General features: G+C 34.8%; 1 protein-coding gene across 1 annotated transcript; it reads right to left on the bottom strand.

Moving 5' to 3' along the window:
• Nucleotides 1-5,345: 5,345 nt before the first annotated feature.
• On the bottom strand, nucleotides 5,346-6,944 carry LOC148619148 (uncharacterized). Its single transcript, XM_088578744.1, has one exon. It carries the CDS (start codon nucleotides 6,656-6,658, stop codon nucleotides 5,780-5,782), a length of 879 nt encoding a protein of 292 aa, XP_088434870.1. The 5' UTR covers nucleotides 6,659-6,944; the 3' UTR covers nucleotides 5,346-5,779.
• Between the last annotated feature and the right edge of the window lie 14,609 nt (nucleotides 6,945-21,553).

Raw genomic sequence — 21,553 nt, 5'->3', positions numbered from 1 at the left:
TGCATAGAAGCATAGAATTGTAGTAGGGATTTTTGATCCGTTGAAAAACATGGCGGTATTACTTAAAATAGAACATAGGGGCCAGACAGATGTTTTTTTTCTCTCTCATAAATGTCCAAAACCATTAGGTCTAGATAAATTCTTTCAATTGCCGAAATAATCCTTATTGTAAGGCTTACAAAAGTCTGCAAGGATCAAAGTTGTTGGACGACTTTTTATAAGAATTATTGCCCTTGAAAGGCGAAAAATGATTTTTTAAGCAGTATTCAATTAATATCTTGAAAACTATAATAGACAGAAAGAAACATTCAATTGAGTAGATGATCTCTATGCTTAAGCCCTATCAAAATCTGCTGTGACTCAAAATTGTCGGACAACTCCTTATTAGAGTTATTTCATAAAGGTGAGCGATTCAAACTCCTGGGAGCCTCTTGTTTCTTTAATTATGAAATTTTTCTTCAGTTTCTTATAAGAGTCCATTTGTAATAAAGTAATTGCAGTTTTTTATTCTACCTTTTACGTAGGTAAAAAGTAATTGATTATTGAAACCCTCATTTGTTCACAGAAAATTATCAAAATCATTTATAAAAAATAAATTGGTGCAATGTGCTGGACATATATTGTTTTATATTTCAGCGATAAGAATGTGTGTGTCTGTCTTTGTCATCTGATATAATGTTATGTAAAAAAACGAATTTAGACAGTCATTCAAATAATGAACGCCATTTGAGTGTGCGATCTCATTTTTCCCTTCGTATTGGGTTTCTCGTACCTTAATGCATTCTGATGGTCAAATAGGTGGGTGGTTCCAAAAACAGCAAATAATAATAATAATAATAATAATAATAAATAAATAAAAATAAAGCGTTGAACATCTGGTTAGTACTCTCTGTTTTTTTAGAAAGATGCTGTATTTTATGTTATGTTCCTATTGCAGGTCATTGACGTTTATACCGTCCCTGACTCTTCCATTAATTCTGTCATTACTTTTGTTTTCGGTTAAGGTCTAAATTTTGTGTAGAATGTCCTACATAGAAATTTATCAACGTTTCATTAGATATTTAATGTTTCTATCGATGCCATGTTCAAGTACTGTTTTAACCTGTATATCTGTTCTCAGTATCGCCTTAGGCTTGATTCTTGTGCTTTCGCCCATTCTCATTTTTTTTTCTACATTTGATCAAATTGCTATACATGAGTTCACGATCTTTTCTTCCATAGATTTGAGCATCCTTATCCGATAAAAATGGTGTTAACCCAATAATTCTGTTATTGCATGTGTGAAATAGAGATGTATCAAGCAAATTTGGCGCGTTTAAGAATATACATGTTAACAAATTCCAACTTGTTCTTAATTTTGACTTTTTAATACGATTTTACTGATTTTCGTATCGATTACTTTCTTTCGCAAACAGATTCACAAAATAGTTATGAATGACAGTGTATGTTTAATATACCGCATGAATGGATCGGTGTTCGATAAAATCTGTAGTCTACTACCCTGTCATTATTACGTCGCCGCATTGCGTGTAGTCCATTGGTAATATAACGTTGACAAATTAAACAAGGTTCGGGACAAGTCAGATCGTCTATCTTGCCTGTATTATGGTGTACTGAAATTAAACCGAGGGCGGTTGAACAGGTGTGATAGTATAACTACCTGTACATCTGATACGTTTGTATTGTTAAGTAATAGCAAGTGTCAAAATTCAGATAATGTTTACAATATAACAAATAAAGGCGGAATTCAGACTTGTAGGAACCAACGCTAGAAAATTAAAACATACACTGAGGTGGTTTAAGGTTGCACTTAACAAATTTTATTTTAATGATGTTCGTTCTCAGTTATAACTATACAGAAATTAGATAACTATCTATTTTCCATGTAATTCTTCACTCACGGTCAGAGTTGTAAAAGAAATAAAACTATTTTGCAAACCATATGTTAAGACTCATAATTTGATTCTATCATCCAGTTATTAATTAGTTATAGTCAGTGACGGATTCAGTAATTCTGAAAAGAGGCGCTCCATTTTTATAATCACCTAAATTTTTCGAGCATAGCGTACCCCTCTGCCCCACCCCACCGTTGCATCCGCCTATGATAATATTACTGTAGTTTGATTTTTGTTATACCAGGAACATTCAGTGATGCTTATACAATGTATGCATCTCCTTTTCAGAGGGGCTAGGAGATCTTTGGCGGTAGGATGGTTTGTAATTGCCCCTCTTTGTACCCCCAACAAAAACAATGCTGTTGTCTTTTTAAACCAGATGATGTTTCCTTATTTCAATGGTAGTTTATCTATAAATGTTAAATTGTGCACTCAAGTGACTTCAAAAAAGGTAGAGGGAAATATTGTCCTGCGTGACATGGGACTAATTTAAACAACCTTAGCTAACAGTTAATTTTAATGTATGCATGCGATATAAAGAAGACAATTTTATGTGGTGTTATATCGCATTCATCAAGTTTAAATCCAAAATACCGAGAAGGCGACGGAAAGCTGAAGTTGTCGCATCAGACCATATAAATCACACACACAGGTGTAAGTTATCTAAGTAAATAAGCACTTTAATCTGCCAATTAACATGGGGCATGTTACAAGGTGTAGATAGCGAGAATAATATAGTCATTTGTACCCAAACCTGTAATCTGGCAAATGTAGTATGACAAATTACTTACTATACACGGAGACCATAAACGACAATTTCACGTAGAAGTACATCCGACTATTCTTACCTTGTCAAAATAACTTTATTCTAAACATCTGTTCATATCCATTACAGTAATTACGGGCACTTAGTTTTAATGATTTGAATTTAGTATTGTTTTCTATAACGCGAGTTTATGAGTGCAGCTTCTGTACTCTGCTTCATTATATATATAAATGACTTCGATATTTTAAAATATCAAAACTGTTCAGCGTTTCATGGAATGGAGCAACAATAATCATATGTCAATTAGTCGAATGAGATTGTGGGTTACAATAAAAGTGCAGATATAATTCAAGGTGGTGAAACTACTTTCGTAGAATGGACAAACTCTCTGTCTGAAAAATTTGTAGTAGAAACTAATACGTCTATAAGTTACTCCCTGAAGTTACACAGAAAGTGCAGCTATTCCTTGTGGACACATGTAATGCCGCACTCTTAGCATCAAAACGGAAGAAATTAGTGTCACTTATTAGAATGAAGATTCGGTTGTGCAGTCCCAGATGTCTTTTTTTTCTGTTTTATGGGATTAAAAACAATCTTCACTTTAATTTTAGGTCTCTGCTTTAATTTACTATATTTTTTCACATACTAGGATAGTTCACCAATTAATTTTTTTTATGACAACTAAATCTGTTTTGTTAGATGGGAATATTACCGAAGGTATTTCGTGCATGCATTACTAAGGTGTCAAAATCAATTGATCCTTCTGAAAATATTTGTTGTTAAGTTTGAAGATAAAACACTTTGAAAATCTTAGTGTAACATGTTGAATACAATGTGTGTTTAATATAAAATTTACTAGCTGGTATTTGATGACCTTATCTAAGAGAACAATACGGTCATATGGTGGGGCACAGTTGCTCACGGTCTGACTGGCGCCAGCAGGGTCATAATGCGACAGATAATTACTAACGATATTCCACCTGGGAGCACTGGAGTAGAACACCCACGAAATGAAAAGGATCTACTATTGTCACTTTTCAACCGGAATGTGTAAAGAAATTTCAAATACTCTAGTATAATATTGTAAATGAGATATTTATTTATAGGGTATGAGAAAGAGATAAATCTACTTAAAGGTGTTGACCGAACTATAGGTAGATAAACACCTGTCTCCAGTATGTCTGCGGATGACATACCTTGGCGTTGTACAAGTCCTTTGAAGATGTAAACATGACGGGGTTGTATTCGTGGCGTTAAGTATCACCTGTTCAGATGACAAGCTCCTACCTGTATGATTAATTCTTCTCTATCTACTTATTGGTTAATGAAATATTCAACTGAATTTTGGCCTTTTAATGAGAAAATCAAATACCGAAATTATAAAGAATTAAAAACGCTTGATTGAATAAAATTATTTAAATGTTTTACATCCTAATTAACACTATCGAGATTTTATCTTTTTCTGTTTCCGTTTCATTTTTAATTTGATTTCATTAAATTATATCAAAGGATTTGTTTGTTAGGTTATATATTTGTAGGTAGGTAAATGGTCCGATCTATCCACATCTTCGCTCTTGCAGCAAGTAATTTTTGGCCAATCTCATCACAAAAAATAAATGATACCATACGAAGGGTTTAGTGTCCGGCAGTCTGTAAGTTTGATGTATTATCCTGGTGATTTCATAACATGGTCGGGAAAGGATGCAATAATTATTTTTATGCTCACACTGTTTAGGAAAATTAAGGTTCATATCGGAACCATTTATCACAGCTGTTGCTAGCGCTCTCTCGTTTTGTACAATGTTCTCGCAGCTGTCTTAATTCCCTTATTGACGCACTAGCTCCCAGTTTTTAGTGGAGTCCGAGTTCCTCATTCACTTTTGTTACTTTGTAGGTATGATTTTTTACTGTTTTATGTACTTTGTTGTGGGTGTCAGTTTTTCGTGTCTGGACTTTGTCCCTGAATTACATTCTTTCATAAGAAGTTCTGTTCTAGCATTGTAGTTATTTTCATTTTCTAATTTTATGTGTGTGTGTGTGTGTGTGTGTGGTTTTTGCTTTCTGTGTTGTGGGCTTGTTAGAATACTATTTTTCAACAAGCATGTTGCATTTCTAGTTACGTATAGTCATTTTACCTTATTTTAACCATAATATTATACCAGAACTTCCAAAAATTGCTGACGTTCTTTAAGGTGCCGACTGGTGTACCTTTTTAACCAGCAAATACATTTATTTTCTGGACGTTTCAAGCGGTGAAAATACAACTCGGAGTAGTATCAAACATCAGACAACAGATGAAGCATCTCTAATATCTCGATATCATAGTTCTACCGGTCTGAACTACATGTACTTGTATACAGCATTTCTTTTGAACATGAATAAGAGAAGTCCCATGTTACTAAAAGTTACAAAATGCTCTATTGTTTTACAAATTATTGTATCGTATGACTATAGTCATTAAACAAGGAGGCTAAAAATCTATTAAATATTCAAATCTATCAAGTCATGGTTTACTTTGGCATTAACCATGGTGTTCTTCATCGATTCTGATGAATAAATAATGTCGATGGAAACATCTGTTCTAACTATCTAATATATACATAGGTTCACTACATGTACTTGTAACATGACCGGGCCAATCAAACATCGTAATCACCTACAGAAGGAATGCAAAAAAATCATCGTTCATATTCATTATTTTTATATAATACTAGCACCAACCAAAAACACATGAAGCAGAACAAAAATTCAAATAAACAATTTTCGTATCTATTAAACGTCACATTCTTTTCATGAGGAAAAAAGGAATGAGAGAAAAAACAAACAAAAAAAATGTTCACCAGAAAATATCACAGAAACGCCATATAATACTTAACATATCAACAAAAAAAACAGGGAAAAAACTGCCGATTTGTGAATAACACCACATGATTCCATGTTTTCTGAATATAGCAATGCATCAATCAACGGCAGTGAATGCAACTTTACACTGTAAAGAACATCTGGCATATCTTTTGATCGTCTCAGCCGGTGGTTACACAGAACTCAGCGCTAAATATATCCCGTCGTCTGCTGCCAGATGTTAGTTTATCGGCTGCCATAGAGTTTATCTCAGCAGTTAATGTCTCCTTCTAGCCCTACCCTCAGTTTGTATCGTTTGAGTACACAGATCCACACAGTCCGCGAATGAAACATCCTCAACTTTCCCATTTAAATCGTCACCAGCTAATTTCCCTAATGCCATTATATAACTACAAGCTATCCTTAGAATTGCTAACTTAGAAAGTTTCTGATTGTAAGAATAAGATGGCACTGCTTTTCTTAAAGCATCAAACGCAGCACTAATTGTGTGAACTCTTGTCCTTTCACGAGCATTAGCCTCGATCCTTCTTTCTCGGGTCATACTTTTATAATTTTTTCTATTTCGTCTACCCGAAAGTCCATCAATATCATCATCGTCAGCATTTTCATCATTCTGAACAGTCTGAGGTGGTTGATTGTTCAATTGCACATTTTCCTTAAGTTTGTGAACACTTTCATTGAATTTAGAGACATTATTATTAGTCAAATCTATTCCTGTGGGGAAAGCAGCAACACGTCCATAGGCCGGGTGAAGACCGGGTACCATATAGGCTGGAGGAAAATGTCCCGGATAGAACATCAATCCATGTGGTGCTGATGGTGGAGACACAGAATCACTACTTCCAGCTTGACCTAATCGTTCAGAACTAGACCTACCCTCGGGGGTATCTACATTGTCTTCAGAAACAACATCCTCACTTTTACCACTTTCTGAACAAGCACTTCCAGGACTGTCAGGACAAAATCGCTTAATACTAAAATCAGTCCTTTTCTTAGGCTCACTACTTTTCCTTTTATTTTTCCTAGTAGGTGTATCCATTAGCGAAACACTTTTCCCACTCCCTTTACCCGTGGGTGAAGGGTAAATCTCCGGAGACGAAGTAAGTCGTTCACAGGTGTTAGAATCCTCCGTCATAACGAAGTATGTTGATCAACTGAGCCGAGCTTTATGCGATCGTTAACTTGTTTACACTGTGGTCTAGTCATTGAGTCTGCCAGATGGTATATGTTAAAGAATTCCTCAGATGCGTGTTATTTATTGACTAATCTCGAACAGATCGCTATCAGCGTTATGGATAGGTGATATGAAAATTACCGGACAAAAGTCAATCGTCCAGAGCCGTTGTCAATACTGCCTCCACTGAGTCGCAATTAAACTAAAGCAAATGAGAATGTTTTTATTCGATAATAAATATGAAAAGTCGCCAGGTGGTTTAATCGCAAATTCAATATCAGTTATAGGACGAATCCATTTCACATTTATGGGGAAATTTTGACAATACGAAAAATCTTGAAAACTATTATTTTTGCCTTAGGAATTTTCACGTCAACCTATGAAAGATTAGTTAGATTTCTAAAGTCGCCAGTAATTTAAAGTTGATCTTTGCCCCGGGTGTACATTTTCAGAGAGTAGCCACTAAGTAGCTTTGCGACACTGTAAAGTATTTCATGTAATTACATCAAATTGAACGAGTGACCGACGAAACATATTAAGTATGGCTAAACATCTGGAAGAAAATTTAAATAATTTAGACAGGGGATTTTAACACCTCTTAAGGGTCCGTATTAAATATATAAGAACGGGATTAAGTGTTATAATCACCCTTTTAACTTTCAAAAGTATTTTGATTATATTTTACCACCTGCTAATCCTTTAAGGTGTAGAAAAGTATCCACAGGTTTTCATAATTTAAATGTGTTTTCACCTGTTAGATACACGAGATTTATTGCTTTTATTTTCCATATGGCTACATTTTCATATCAATTATAAACAGATGTACAGGGAAATCAAAATCTCTTACAAAAATAATTCTTAATGGCATTTAACACTGTTGGAAATTCATTTAATTGTATTTCTCTTTAAAGGGGATGTGAATTGACAAAAATATATTATAGAAAACGAGAGGTTTATTTTCAACCGAGAAGGCCATGCAGAGAAGGAAAAAATAAATAGTTCTACTGAGACGACATGTCCAAATTTATGCATGTAAGATCAGGTGTAAGCTTGACCAGCTGTCAGTTCTCTTATCACCTTGTCATATTAATTACGAGGAATCCTTGGGGGCGTTCTCTTGACACTTCGTCCCTTTATCAGATTATACCATCCCGTTTAATCATTCTGTCAATACGATTAAATCAAATAATACTACCAATTTGACAGCTATGTAACGAATATATTTTATACTTTTTTCATCCTATAAATCATTGTTGAGGCGACAATGTAAATAGGCCCAAAATTGATTTGATTAGGCAGTAAAGTTGGCTCCATGTGGATAGGTTGTTCCCTTTGGTGGTGGGCTAATTTACATGCGAGAAACGACAGTAATTTGCCATTAAATTATTTGTGTCGTTGTAAACAGGTGTATAAAAGGTATTTGTACCGGAGGCAGTTTGATAACAATAAATATTTGTCGTGATCAATAACACATAGGGTCAACTAAACATATGGCTGAGACAGGTGCTCGATAATAAATGGTCAAAAGTTGAAGATAGCGATAGAGTTATCTGACGACCAGTTAGGATGATAGTGATTACACTCTAATGTCATTCAATTTTATCCTCAGACTTTTACTGAAAAAATGATTAAGACAGACACACTTGACATGAAAACCAGTGAATGCCTTTCAATAAGGAATTGCATACTCTACCACTGGTTTAGAACAGTTATTAGTTAAAAACTGAGCAGATTGCAAAGCTTTCATTGAGACCTTAAAGTCCACCCTGGTAGCTGAAACTGCTAATGGAGGATTGGTCCACTCCCAGATGATTTATGACAAGAAAGACTATATATTAGCATAATTCCGTTGAGGTTACTAGTTCTGACGTAGTTCAATCTCCTACAAATATATGTGCAATTGGTAGTTCTAGAATACATCAGATTTGGATGTGAAACGACAAGCGTCTGACACTTAAACCTCTTCACAATGCAACTCTTGCAGTAGACGTGCCTCCTCGAAAAACCACGGTATAGTTTTCTAGATTTTCATGATGATGATGGTTTTAACGACCTTGGCTACCCAAAATCCGCAAAGAAAATACCGAAGCATCAAAACAAAAGAATAATTCAGAGAAACGAATTCAAAAGTTAATACAGGAAACAAGATATGATTCACATACACAATGTAGACAAAAGAATATTTACTTCTTATTGTAAAAAGTGATTTAGAAGATGAGAAAAACAAGAGAGAACACAAAAAAGCTTCAGCACTTGAATTATAAACTCTCACAAAATACCGTTGGTGACATAGCGAGACTTGGTAGCATGTCCTGCTGTGCCAGCCGTTGGCACCCGTCACCTAACAAGTGAGTAAAATCCGGTAAGCTTCAAGTTCGGTGGGATGTCAGATCGATATTTAAGACGTACTTTCTAATTGAAAATATATATTTGTAAGAATCAGAAATTTAATATTGGTCCATCGAATTTTGGTGACGATAATAAAACTTACGTGGAAAAGTAGGCTGAACATATCCATATCTGAGAAGTTTAACTCGATCGAGGGTGTTACTTGTTGGTAAAACCAACTGTTGTTGGTGGCGAAGCTCAGCTTTTGCGATACCTGACCGATGAACTCCGTCAGAGTATGTCCTACTAACGGCTGGGCTACCATTTTGACGCACTTGCATTCTTCCAGACCCCACGTGGTTTTACCAACCCTACTGCCTTTGAGAGACACTCTAGGCTACACTGTAAAACACAACATAGGCCCATCAGTATACTATTATGCTCGAGCACCTATGCATTCTTAATGCCGACCAAATGAGTCTAACAGAAGAAAGCACTAGTATAAGCATATTGATAGAATGACTTTTATTCACTGCGATATCCGTCATTATACACTTTTTCGATATAGTTTAATGTTTAATTGGTATAAGTATAAGCAGAAATGTACACGCACTAGACTGTATTTACATTGATTTCTGCATTATAACTGGTCTGAATCTGCCGTAACTTTTGTATCATTTCTCATCTGTCGACAGTATTCCAGCTTAGACAGTTATCTATTACTATTAGATGTGACTATATGTAATGTAATCGTTGAAGACATTTTCTTTATTTGAAGTTTTGGACAATTTATGTAGTTTTCTCTTTGGATAAGAAGAGGAAATTCCTCAGTACAAACTTTATGTCTGATGATAGACTTCGTTTGTCGATAGCTTCAGCCCACTTTCCAGAATCCGTCTGTACCAAGAGGAACACTTGACATCCTTTCTTCGTTTGCTCATCTATATAGTTCAGCTCTTGGCTCATCTTCCATGTACGGTGCTGGGTAGGTTGTTGGTAACAACAAAAAAACAAAACAGCTGTAGTGTTACAATGTAATTAGCTAATACATCCAGGTGATAGTAGAATAAACATTAAGATTTGTTCAACACACCATCAACAAACTTGAGTATCAACGTATCAACTATGAAAGTAAAACTATTGAGGCAGCGCAGAGACCAGAAAGAATGAATGTGTGCATTTAGAGGTACAAATAACAGTATAAAGAGATGGGTTAATAGTGGTATAACAAACAGTCTAATAAACTGCGGTAAATCTAAAAAAAATAATAATGTGATAATATCTAAATAAATGAATTTTTTCACCAGATTGCATTGCTTTTTATCATATCGTTTTTGCACCCTGATTACCTCTCTTCCAGGGAAGCTGTGGCGACGTGTTTTGTATGCTGTATCTTCGCCAGAAAGTAAAACACCTGTTGCTAGAACTGTTAAAAATTTGGAATGTAAAATGGAACTTAATTAGGAGATCATGTAATTAAAATTAACGAGGTTTGGTATTAAGTTCACGTTTATATTTGACACTATACATGTCCGATGTAGGTTTATAGGCGCCATTCTCAAGGCGCTACAGTTATGTCTGTTGTTAACAAGTTTAATTGTTTTATCGCAAGTCAGGGGAAAATAACTTATCATGGTTGGTATAATGGATGATATTTCGTCTGAAGAATGATTACATAAAACATATTTAAGAAATGACAGTTATTGTTTCGTTATTATTCCGTAATCCTTACAGAAGTTAGATAAGCGACTACACACGCAGTAGTTGAATATATAATTTACAATTGTGAAATATTTTTATTACTGTAAAGTCTTATCTAAACAGGTATATGGCGAGAGTCCTTACACCTAATTCGTCACAAAATCTGCTACGATAAACCGATGAAATAATAGTTATTAACATGAATAATTCTTTCACCCTTTTCAAAAGCTTATTTACACCTCTTCTCAAGAAAAATCGTTGACCGAGTGCGGCGTCACTCTGTCTGCATACCAAAGCATTAATATGACTGCAGGTTGTGCGTTATTTGTTCAGTAGGGGCTAAGAACCACAAATAACACATTATACTCAAGATAACTCGTACATCAAAAAAGCCTACCATTATTGGACGAATCCAATTATTTGACAAACAGCAAGTCGATAGACAACCACCTGTGTCGAGAACAAATCGATACAGTCCTGGTCTTAAAGCTTAATATGGATTTTGATCTTTCCTATTTAATTAGCACTTTTAAATCACTCTACAATGAAATGCCTTCAGAAGATGCAAAAGAAAGTTGTTGCCTTTTATTCCATTAGCATTCATATGGATATAGGGATTCCCAAAAAAGCAAACTAAGTAGACTAAAGCATGGAAGATAGATACAGCAAAAAACAAAACAAAACAAAACATGAAAGATAGATACAGCAAAAACAAACAAAACAAAACAAAACAAAAACAACAACAACAACAACAACAATAATAACAACAGTACAGAAGTATACAAATTCGCCACAAATGATGATGAAATGTTTCTTCTACAAAAGATGACTGGCGAAATATACCTACCACAAAACATAGTCCTGTCATGACAACCTTCACAGCAACATTCGTAAGTCTAATGGATATTTGTTATTTCTGAGTGAGTAGTACTTCTGAATTTTAATGGATAGAAATACTAGGAACACTCATTTAGTACAGTTTTATTCCTTTCTTTGCATTACTTGAGTTCCTTTTGTATACAATATTATACTTTTTGAATCGTTATATTGATTATTGTTTGTTGAGATTTAACGTCCGAGCAGCAATATTTCAGGTATAATATCCAGACGATGAACATGAAATGGATGATAAAATGAACATGAAATGATGATGAAATGAAAAATGGGATGGGACACAAGGATAATAAGGTCGACAAATTTTGATTGCTACTAGAAAAAGGGGAGGGATGGGTAAGGTCGGGCAATTTAGCCTCCTGTGGCGGGGCTCAAAGGTTCCTTATCCTATAGGATACCATAGCAGGGTTCTTTAACGTGCGAGGAACGTGGCATCTTTCCCAACACAGTACACCACTATGGTTTGCGGTCAGGTTTTCCGTATTATATTCAAATAACCCCAGCATGTAATACGCCAGGAATACCCCATTCCACCACCTGGGGCACACATCCCAGTTGCTCTGTGGGCAGAGCGCCTAGCCCTCGGCTAGCTTTCTGAGCACTATTTAGTCGCCTTTTACGACAAGCTTAGCGCTGCTGTAGGCCTATTCTTTTGACAGCCGGACCTGCACGGGGCCATTGATTATTGAAATTATTGTACCCGTGTAACCTTCATTATTGAAAATGCTCATGCTGAAGGCCGTTAGTGGACAACTTAGGTGTAATACCAGAACTGTATTAACATGACCAGTTGAAATGATTATGTCGATTGATTGTTTTTCATTATTCTAAACGAAATTCGAACAATGCCTCGGTCTGGCCATCAATTGATTTTCATGTACATGGGGCATTTATTTTTTACAAGTTATATACCCCACAATTTTATAACACTACGTGTTAAGAGACATAGCATGATTATGTAAATTATATAAACAATCGATTATGTGAGATAACTTTGTTATTTTCTCGCTGAAACTACGATAGCCTGAGTCAGAATCTTCATCCTTCCCTAAAATATTCATAAAAATCATAATCACCAGATGTCCAGTGACAGCTGCCTAGCTCTTTTGTTTCGAGAAAACGCGCATTTATAACATGCAGGTGTGAAAAGATGCTTGCAGGAACACATTGATTACTATTTTCACCTGAAGTTAATGGCCTATATGGATTCAAACCCATTAAACATGGTTCTTACAGTAGTTGATGATTTTCATCTATTTAAGTTTACTTTAGATTATGACTATACTGTACCAGCCTTGTACTTTTGATATTTCATTCCTTTTTTCCCATGTATGTCTTTAACTAGAACTCCAACAATAAAACACCTCAATGAAGCAGTGTTGGTACTTAAGTTACAAGCTAGATGATACCTTGCTATTTTGTTTTTTCTGTATATTACTAGAAAATTACCATTGCAGTTATAAGTGAAAATGAACTTCCCTGTAGTGTTGATATATGTCTACAGTATGTACTTAATTGGCGAATGAAATATCTTAACCTTATAAATACAAAAAAAATTACCAGTTTTATACATTGTAAATTTTGATGCTGTACATGTGTTTCAAGGAGTAACCTCTCATCAGCAGCATTGAAATCAAATATGTAGGAAGATCATAATCTAAATATTAGTTGTACATCAGAAGTACTCATAACCAAATCTCAAATCTACCGAAAGAGGAAGACAGACCCATCACCGAGTGATTCTACCTTATGCAATGCAAGGAATGAAGTCTCGGTGTTTTACGTATTGTTAAATTTGGAATACTGCAAGATTTCATAAATAGGGTAGATAAATGTGATATTATTCGGGTTCAGACAAATCTGACTACTGGGTTGGTACATACCCTCGGGGATCTCAGGTCCACCAGCATTGGTATCGACCCAGTGGTTCTTAAATACGACAAATACCAGTTTTATATATTGTAAATTTCGATATGCTGTACAAGAATTAATCAAAACCAAAACTATAAAAAGAGGAAGCCAAATCCATGACCGGAAGATTCTACCATATGCAATGCAAGGAATAAAGCTCGGTGTTTTACGTATTTTTGAATTTGGAATACTGCAAGATTTCATAAATAGAGACCGGACTTTTAGCCCAGTAAATTTCTTACATGTTAGTACTACCGCTCGAATTAAGTGACCGATATTGTGTCCTAACCGTCTTATGTCGATGAGCAAAATTGTTCTGAGAAACACACGGCTTTACACTGGATGAAATATTGACTGACATGTCTGTCTCAATCTAACCGATATAGAACACAGGAAGGCAGGGAGCAGGAAGGCGGGGCGTACGAAGGCGGGGAGCAACACTAGTATCAGTCTAGGTGACATGCAGTATCAAAAAGGGAAACAAATCATTTTTAAGATTTCATCAACAGTGAATTTATCGATCGAGGTAGAAATATATTGACCCTAATACTATCAAATAAAACAATAAGTTAAGTGGAGGAATTTAGGTAAAAGTTCTATCTTTTCTTACTAAAGTTCTGCTCATCTCAGGTCAAAATCAGAATTTCTCATCTATACTGCTTCTGAGTAAGGACATGCATTTTTAACATCGGATTTTTTGCATCCTGATTTTTATAACAAAATTATTTACCGAACACAGATGTTTAAGAAAAGCACAGTACAAAAGATGTGCATATGACCGGGAGACGTCAATCATAAATATGTTGAGGTTAATGAAATATAAAGAAATGTGACGGAAGTAAAGGAATTTCAAGTTCCCCTTAAGGACTATAGTTTCATATTTCGTTCCATAATACATCGACTTTCAGCTCCGTATTGACTATCAAAAGCCTCAGGTATATATGAACAGGATCATTACTGCTAGTTGAAATAACGACTTCATATATTGATTATACTTTCAAAAAATACTTGACAACAAAATCAAAGGAAATGCCATTTCCAACATAATTTACCAGTCGACACTTGTTTAAATTAATTGGTTTATTTTTTGTTGTTGTATTTTCTTCAATACGTTTCTCCGTCACGTTGCTAGGATTAGATTGGCGCTAATTAGAAAGAGCCCAAAGCTGGTGATTGATTATTTTCTAGCGCTGTATCCAACAGATGTTTCAACGGTCGATATTTCCTTGTATTAGTTCTATTCTAATTGGGAATAAAGTATTGTAGACACCACATTCGCACCTGCTTCGGGTCATTTGATCTCTCTAACGTCAAACAATAAAGTCTTCCGATCCTATCGATTCTACTGCTTCACCTATCGTATCTGTTCAATATAGAAATGTATCATCCTACGACTCAATGTTGCATACGTTGGCTTTGCTGGAGTACATCGATTTATTATACTCCTTTGTTTGTCTTGTTTTATTTTCGACATCTGCGTAAGTCTAACAAAACATCTGGATAATTAAAATTGCAAATTGACACAAGTCTCATTTTTCTAACGTCAACATCCCACGAAATTCTGATCGATGTCGATGTTTCAACAGCAGAATCCATGGCGTGTATAGAATCGCTTTTCGATAAACGCGTTCTACTGTAAAATTATGATGGCTATGATGCATATTCTGCCGTTATTTACTTTAAATGCCGACTTTCCATTATCAATATCATTTCCTAATGGTATAATTCAAAAGAATGGGACATTTTAATTTTGTTTGTGTGTGACTAACTCCTTACGAATGTACTAACAAGACCTCCTTAAATAATAAACAAATATGAAAATGTATGGTCTTAAAGTTTATAACGGCATTTCACTTATCAATGTTTTAAAAGCTGAGATGGACATCTTCTTTTGTTCTTGACGTCCTTGATTAGCAATAGTTAGGTTGTATTTTATAAAGGTAGACCAATTCATACATTTAGTATCACGGATGGTAAACAAACCGGCATTTATAAATCTCTTTGAGCTCAGTAATTGATGCAGTGGCTCAGTTAACAGACTAAATTATTTAATCATCCAAAAAATTGGTGAAAGGCAAGTAACTCTAACAATTTTTGCCAACCAAAACAGTCGTGCCAGACATTTTGATAGGCTATGTGTTATTTTTGCCAAAGGTACGGAAAAAATGTGTCAGATTGAATCATATATGCCACAAAGTGTAGGTGAAAGAAAATGGTGCGTAACAAATGAAATTGTAAGTTTAAAAAAAAGTATTCATACAAAAATGAGGATGTTTTCAGATAACATAGTAAAATCAAAGAAAAATGTAAAACCTATTAGCACAAAGATGAAGCAAAGTAAACGAGAATAGAAAAATACATACATATATACATGATAACGAAAACCGTAGACTCGCATGTAAAACTAGACGCAATAATGTCTTAACAGGGAACGTTGAACACAGAACGAGCAGAATTGTATTCCTTTTTTTTTAAATGTTTCCTTCTCTTTAATTTTTTTTTAAAACTTGTCCATCACACAGGGAATAGGGATGTGTTCAATTTATACCAAACTCGGCCCTGAAAATAGATATAGTCAAAGCATAATCAATATTGCATATCATTAAGTTAAGTTTTCCAACAAAACGCGGAAAACTTAGTGTAAAATGGACTAAAATGTGTAAATTTCATTTGGGAAAAGCACTTGATTTCATTACATTTTAATTTGCCGAAGATTTTGGCAACAAGCTTTAAAATATTCCGACAATAAAAGCCTATTTTATCCAAGTGATTGTATCAAGACAATTTTTGACGGAATATTTAGTCTGTTAAAGCATTTGGCTTGTTTGTCCGGGTTGAAATACCATTACAAACCTAATTTTGTTACAAATGAAGGAAAGTTTCATGAATACTTTGTGACATCCAGTAATCTTTATAACACAAATCTTTTAGTGGTTATGCGAAAATTATTAGTAAATAACAGCACAGGAACTTAAAAACGAATATACCCATTTGGCGTCAAGATTCTTGAAAACAATTTTTAAGTGATTGCATTGATTTCGTCGAAGACTTCGACCGGTGAAAGAGGAATAATATATGTGTCAGAAGGAGACCGTTGACCATATTGGAAACGTACACTACATAACGGCCATATATAGGCAACAATTAGCACAGTTTTTTTTTCATTCCAGTTTCTTCTTTATATAATGGCTAAGAGGTCATGGTACACGACCGTAATGGCCAGTGAGATCACATGGTAACAACTATAATGACAATGAGGTCATGGTGACGACCATAGACTTGGATATATAGGCAACAATTAGCACAGTTTTTTTTATTCCAGTTTCCTCTTTACATATGTTGTTTATTATATAGATAGCAGTGATTTACCGAATGTTAAAAAAAATCCATAGTTCAAATTGTGAAATAAATTCGGTAATTTCACTCTTGCACTTTCTCGCACCAAATCTTTACACGAATATCAATCCGCTCTTCACAAAATATAAAATTCCTATTAAAAATAACAATGAGTAATGGAGGAAATCTATATAATAAATAGAATAATCAATTGGTTATCATCATGAAAAACCAAAATATGATCACCCGTGCCAAGAACGCATTAAGATTTAACTCGTACGCGGAACAAGTTCCGCACACTCGTTAAATCTAGGCGTTCTTCGGCACTCGTGATCATATTTTGACTATTCACTCTTTCCAATTAATTATCCTATTAATAATCATCAAATAATCGCATATGTAGTGAGTATCTAGATCGCATCTACTCGTATCAGAAAGAGCTTGAAATTAAGGACACTATAGACATGTGGAACTGTGACCCTTATCTAGGATATAACGAGAATGGATATGGTGAATATGTCAAAAGAAGCAACAGCCCCACCAGGATGAAAATTGTTAGCTCGAGGCCACCCATAGGTCTTCAATGAATGCAAGGAAACCCCTACACCACAGGGCAGGCTGCAGCTGGTCCCAAAACAATATTATATACAACTACAGCGATATAGTTGCTCTCATATACTTTTGAAAAAAAATAAACATTGATAAAAAAAACGAAACAAGACAAACAGAGGCTAGAAAATCCTGACTTGGGACAGGCGCAAAAATGCGGCAGGGCTACAGCACTTTTGCGCGATCACAAACCTCCCACTGTGCAAAAACATAACAAAATTAAACACTCCTAAAATCAGTTCGAAAAGTTCTGAGTTCTTTGCTAAAACAGAAATTTAAAAAAAACTGATTGTACGGTACACAAACGCACAAAGGGCAACTAGCAGTTAACTGACATAACAGCTCCAGACCTGTTTCAACCTACAAAAAATTATGCCCTCAACGTATGTAAAATTAATCCAAATTCTTCTCATGCGGGGATGAAAACCACGGTATATCATATGTCATACTATAAGAACACAACCCGTGTCATGCCGAAAGTGCTTCTAATTATAATGTGTTAGTTTCAATGTGAAGACCATATGTGCGAATCAGTGTTAATATCGATTTGACAATAATGTCGTAACTATATCCCATACGAATAAGCCTATTCAATGGTTTAGTGAACTTATTAGTTAAGTACTGAGCTCTCCGTGCTTTGTGAAGAAGATTTCTTTCGTTAATATCCGAAATATTGTTACAAATACGAGCAATTCGAACCAATAGCGATATGTAAGCACCACATGAAAGTGACAAGGGGACGTCACCATCTAAAAACGGATAGTTAATAATAGGGAATCCCTTGTATTGTAAATTTTAGTATTAAGTTTACCATTATTGATATGATCAAGAAACTAAGATCAAGAAACACGCATTCTTTATTATCAGTATTTACAAAATATTTATCTTCAGTTTAAATAATGAAGTCGTCGTTGTTAAGAGCCAAATTATCGCCTAAATATCTGAAGGTGTTATTAAATTTTACTACCAAATTTCGTTTGGAAATAATTTAATTTCGGAAGTAAAACACTTTCTGATTGGATAAAAATGTCTTTTATCTCATAGACCAAATTTTGTAATGCGACTATGACGTCATCAACCTTTTTTTTTATATAAAGTACTCGTCAACCTTAATACCAATATTGAATTATAAGGAATGACTATTATATTTTTTCGGTCTTTTTGAAATAACCTAAATACTCGTGTTACCACTTAAAAATAACCTGATACGCAGTTTATTTAGTGTGTACCATGTGATTGAGACTATATTTCTTCATAGACCAAAAAATATAAAAGTCCTTCCTTTAGGTTTTTCATTTATTCTAGCCATAAACTGTGATTCGTAACAATATAAAGAGAGGTCTGCAATTGGTGGTGCACAATTTGACCCCATGGTAATTCCAATAACTTGACGATAACTATCACCTAATTTTCTTCTTAATCTATGACAAAACTGTGTAGTAACATTCAAGACACCCTAGTGTATGAGACTTTTTGTCTCTGAATTCAATCACTCTGTTAGAAAGAGTAATCAAGGGAACCATGATTCTAGCCGTAATCAAAAGAATGCAATCCAGTCCTGACATGGAAAACAGACACATATAAGAAAGACTATAAAACAACCAAAATAAGACATGTAAGTAATAAAAGTAAATGAGCAACTCGACTCCACTAAAACTGGGAGCATGGACCAGGTGCACCGGTATAGTAAGCGTCCTCTGCTTTTCTACAAGCACCTGCCGAGTTGCCCATAAAAAAGTCAAGTCCAGGGTAGACGAAAGAGGAAAGGAAAACTATGACACGTTGAACAAATCAGTTTTAATGGTGCAGATGGATACATTGTAACAATCCACGAGTTCATGATGACGAACATAAAACTTCTGTAGTGATGACTTCAATCTTGTAGCAACATAACCAGAAGCCTAATAGTAAGAATTCTAGCGCGATACAAAAAGTCTGTGTAGTTATGCCAAGCTCTGGCATAGCGTATGAGTTGTGATATAAAATCTTCATACGCAGGTGCTGAAGGGATGTTGTCACAGATTAAAGGAAAGATGACAATACGGAATGAAAAGTCATCGTATTTGTCGTAAAGTTTGGTCAATAGTTTTTCTTTACCATCAACCTATAAGTGTAGTTCAAGATATTAGGCTGACTTCACAGTGTCTGTAGTATCCTTTATCTCAAGTTCCATGTATCAAACCCCCGTAACTAGGATTGTTTAAAGTTGATACGTCATCTATTCATCTATATTGCGGAAAATGAGATTAAAGGATGTAACTAAACGACGTTCCTTCTTTTGGATCAGATCAGCAATGAAGTCAGCCTCATAAAAGTAAAGGATTAGGTTAGCAAGTAGAGGATCACAATTTGTTCCAATTGGAAAGCCGACCGTTTGTTGAAAAACGCGTCTGTCATACTGGACAAATATGTTGTCGATAAAAAATTCCAGAATTTTAAAAGCACCTTCTTCGGTATACATGGAAGATGATTTAGAATTATTTTTCATAAAGAATTTGAAAATCTCTACCAGGAACTTAATATTTGTATCTAGGTTTATCATCTTGTTTGGAGTAACAACGATGTATAATGTTTTTGAGTCAGGATTTTAACTGAGTATGGGGAAAAGAAGTATAAAGAGTTGAAGAATCAGAGGTTTTAATGCTATTGTATTTTGATGATGATCTTGAATTGAGGGTTACCAGAAGATCTTTTTTCAGGATCCGCATTTAAATAGTACCACTACGTGACTAACAAGTGTCGTGGTAGGACCGGAGACCCTCTTTGACATCTGTGAGTATAGAAGTTAAAAGTTTTGAAAGAGGTTTGGTGGTACATTTACGAATCCAGGTATGTAGCGTTGTTTGTATGGGTTCTTGAGGAGTTTAGGAATCCAGTACATAGACGGTAGATCGTCTTTGGTAGAGAGGTCAAAAGAGGATAGCACAGATTTATGGTTTTCCACTATCCCTCTTTGGAAAGTGTGGTGACGGTATAGGTCTTATTACTGCTATTATTTTCTACGTCTAGAAATCAACTTTATATGGTCTTCGGGGACAAGGACATGTTACCAATCAGCTAAGGCCATGTTCTTCTGTCGTCACAATGTCCTGATTGACAGTATGCCAATTTCCAAGAATTTGTCATAGATATTCATTCTCTTTCAATCATCAATTGATCTTCAAGGAACAGGAACAAAATTCACCATCCGGAGCATCTCAGTTCAATTCCGGTTCTTAGTAGGATTCGTGTATTTTTGTTGTTGTTTTGTTTAATATTTTGTATTTTTAATGTTCCTGTCTGTCTAACATTTCGGTTATTGTCCTATTTATGTCTCATTCGGACATTTTTTTTTAAACTTGTGTTAAGAGTCTGTTAAAGAACAAGAAGGGAACCAAAGATAGGCAATAGTGACATTGAACAGAATGTTTCCTCTGTTCTATTTGGATGTTAATCATCCCTTCCCGGCCTATTTTATAACTGTAATCTTGGTTTTAATTTTCATTTAACATGGTTAGTCCTGTTACGTACAGGATCAAACTTCATGCGCCTCCAAATTCTTAATGTGAATTTTAAACATGCGTAAAGTTTACAACACAATTAGAGTTATCGATTACATACATTGTTTATACATTTAACTCTATCATTGATGTACGCGTGGACAGACAGGGTCAAGCGACTGAATATTCTGCTGTTATAAAGTTCTGAGGTAACATAAATGTTATCAAACGACATAAAAGGTACATAAACCTTTCTTCTTTAGCGAGTTTTGGTACTGTTATCACCATTATCAACACTGGTTAAAAATTTTAAAATTACTAATATGACCGAACTTTCAACTAATACAAGACAAAAACATAGGTGCTGCAGTAATTCAGTCGACGTGTTAGTTGCTTGTGTTACCATCTGATTAACAAAAAGAAATATCGGGTCAAATGAGTAACGGGTGTATCAGATCACAGATCAGCCCCGTATCCGGACCACGACACTTCTACAATAGATTTGACGTTTTATGTATGTCACATATTTAAATATTGACACTAAAAAGGTAAAACAAATTTAAATATTACTTAAAAAGGGAAATAATTCTTGACAATT

This window comes from Perna viridis, chromosome 4 (genome assembly GCF_037379345.1).
Source record: "Perna viridis isolate PV_CMFRI_1.1 ecotype Kerala chromosome 4, ASM3737934v1, whole genome shotgun sequence".
NCBI lineage: Eukaryota > Metazoa > Mollusca > Bivalvia > Mytilida > Mytilidae > Perna > Perna viridis.
Note: the sequence above shows the minus strand (reverse complement) of the source record. Positions and strands in the feature narration are given on the sequence as shown.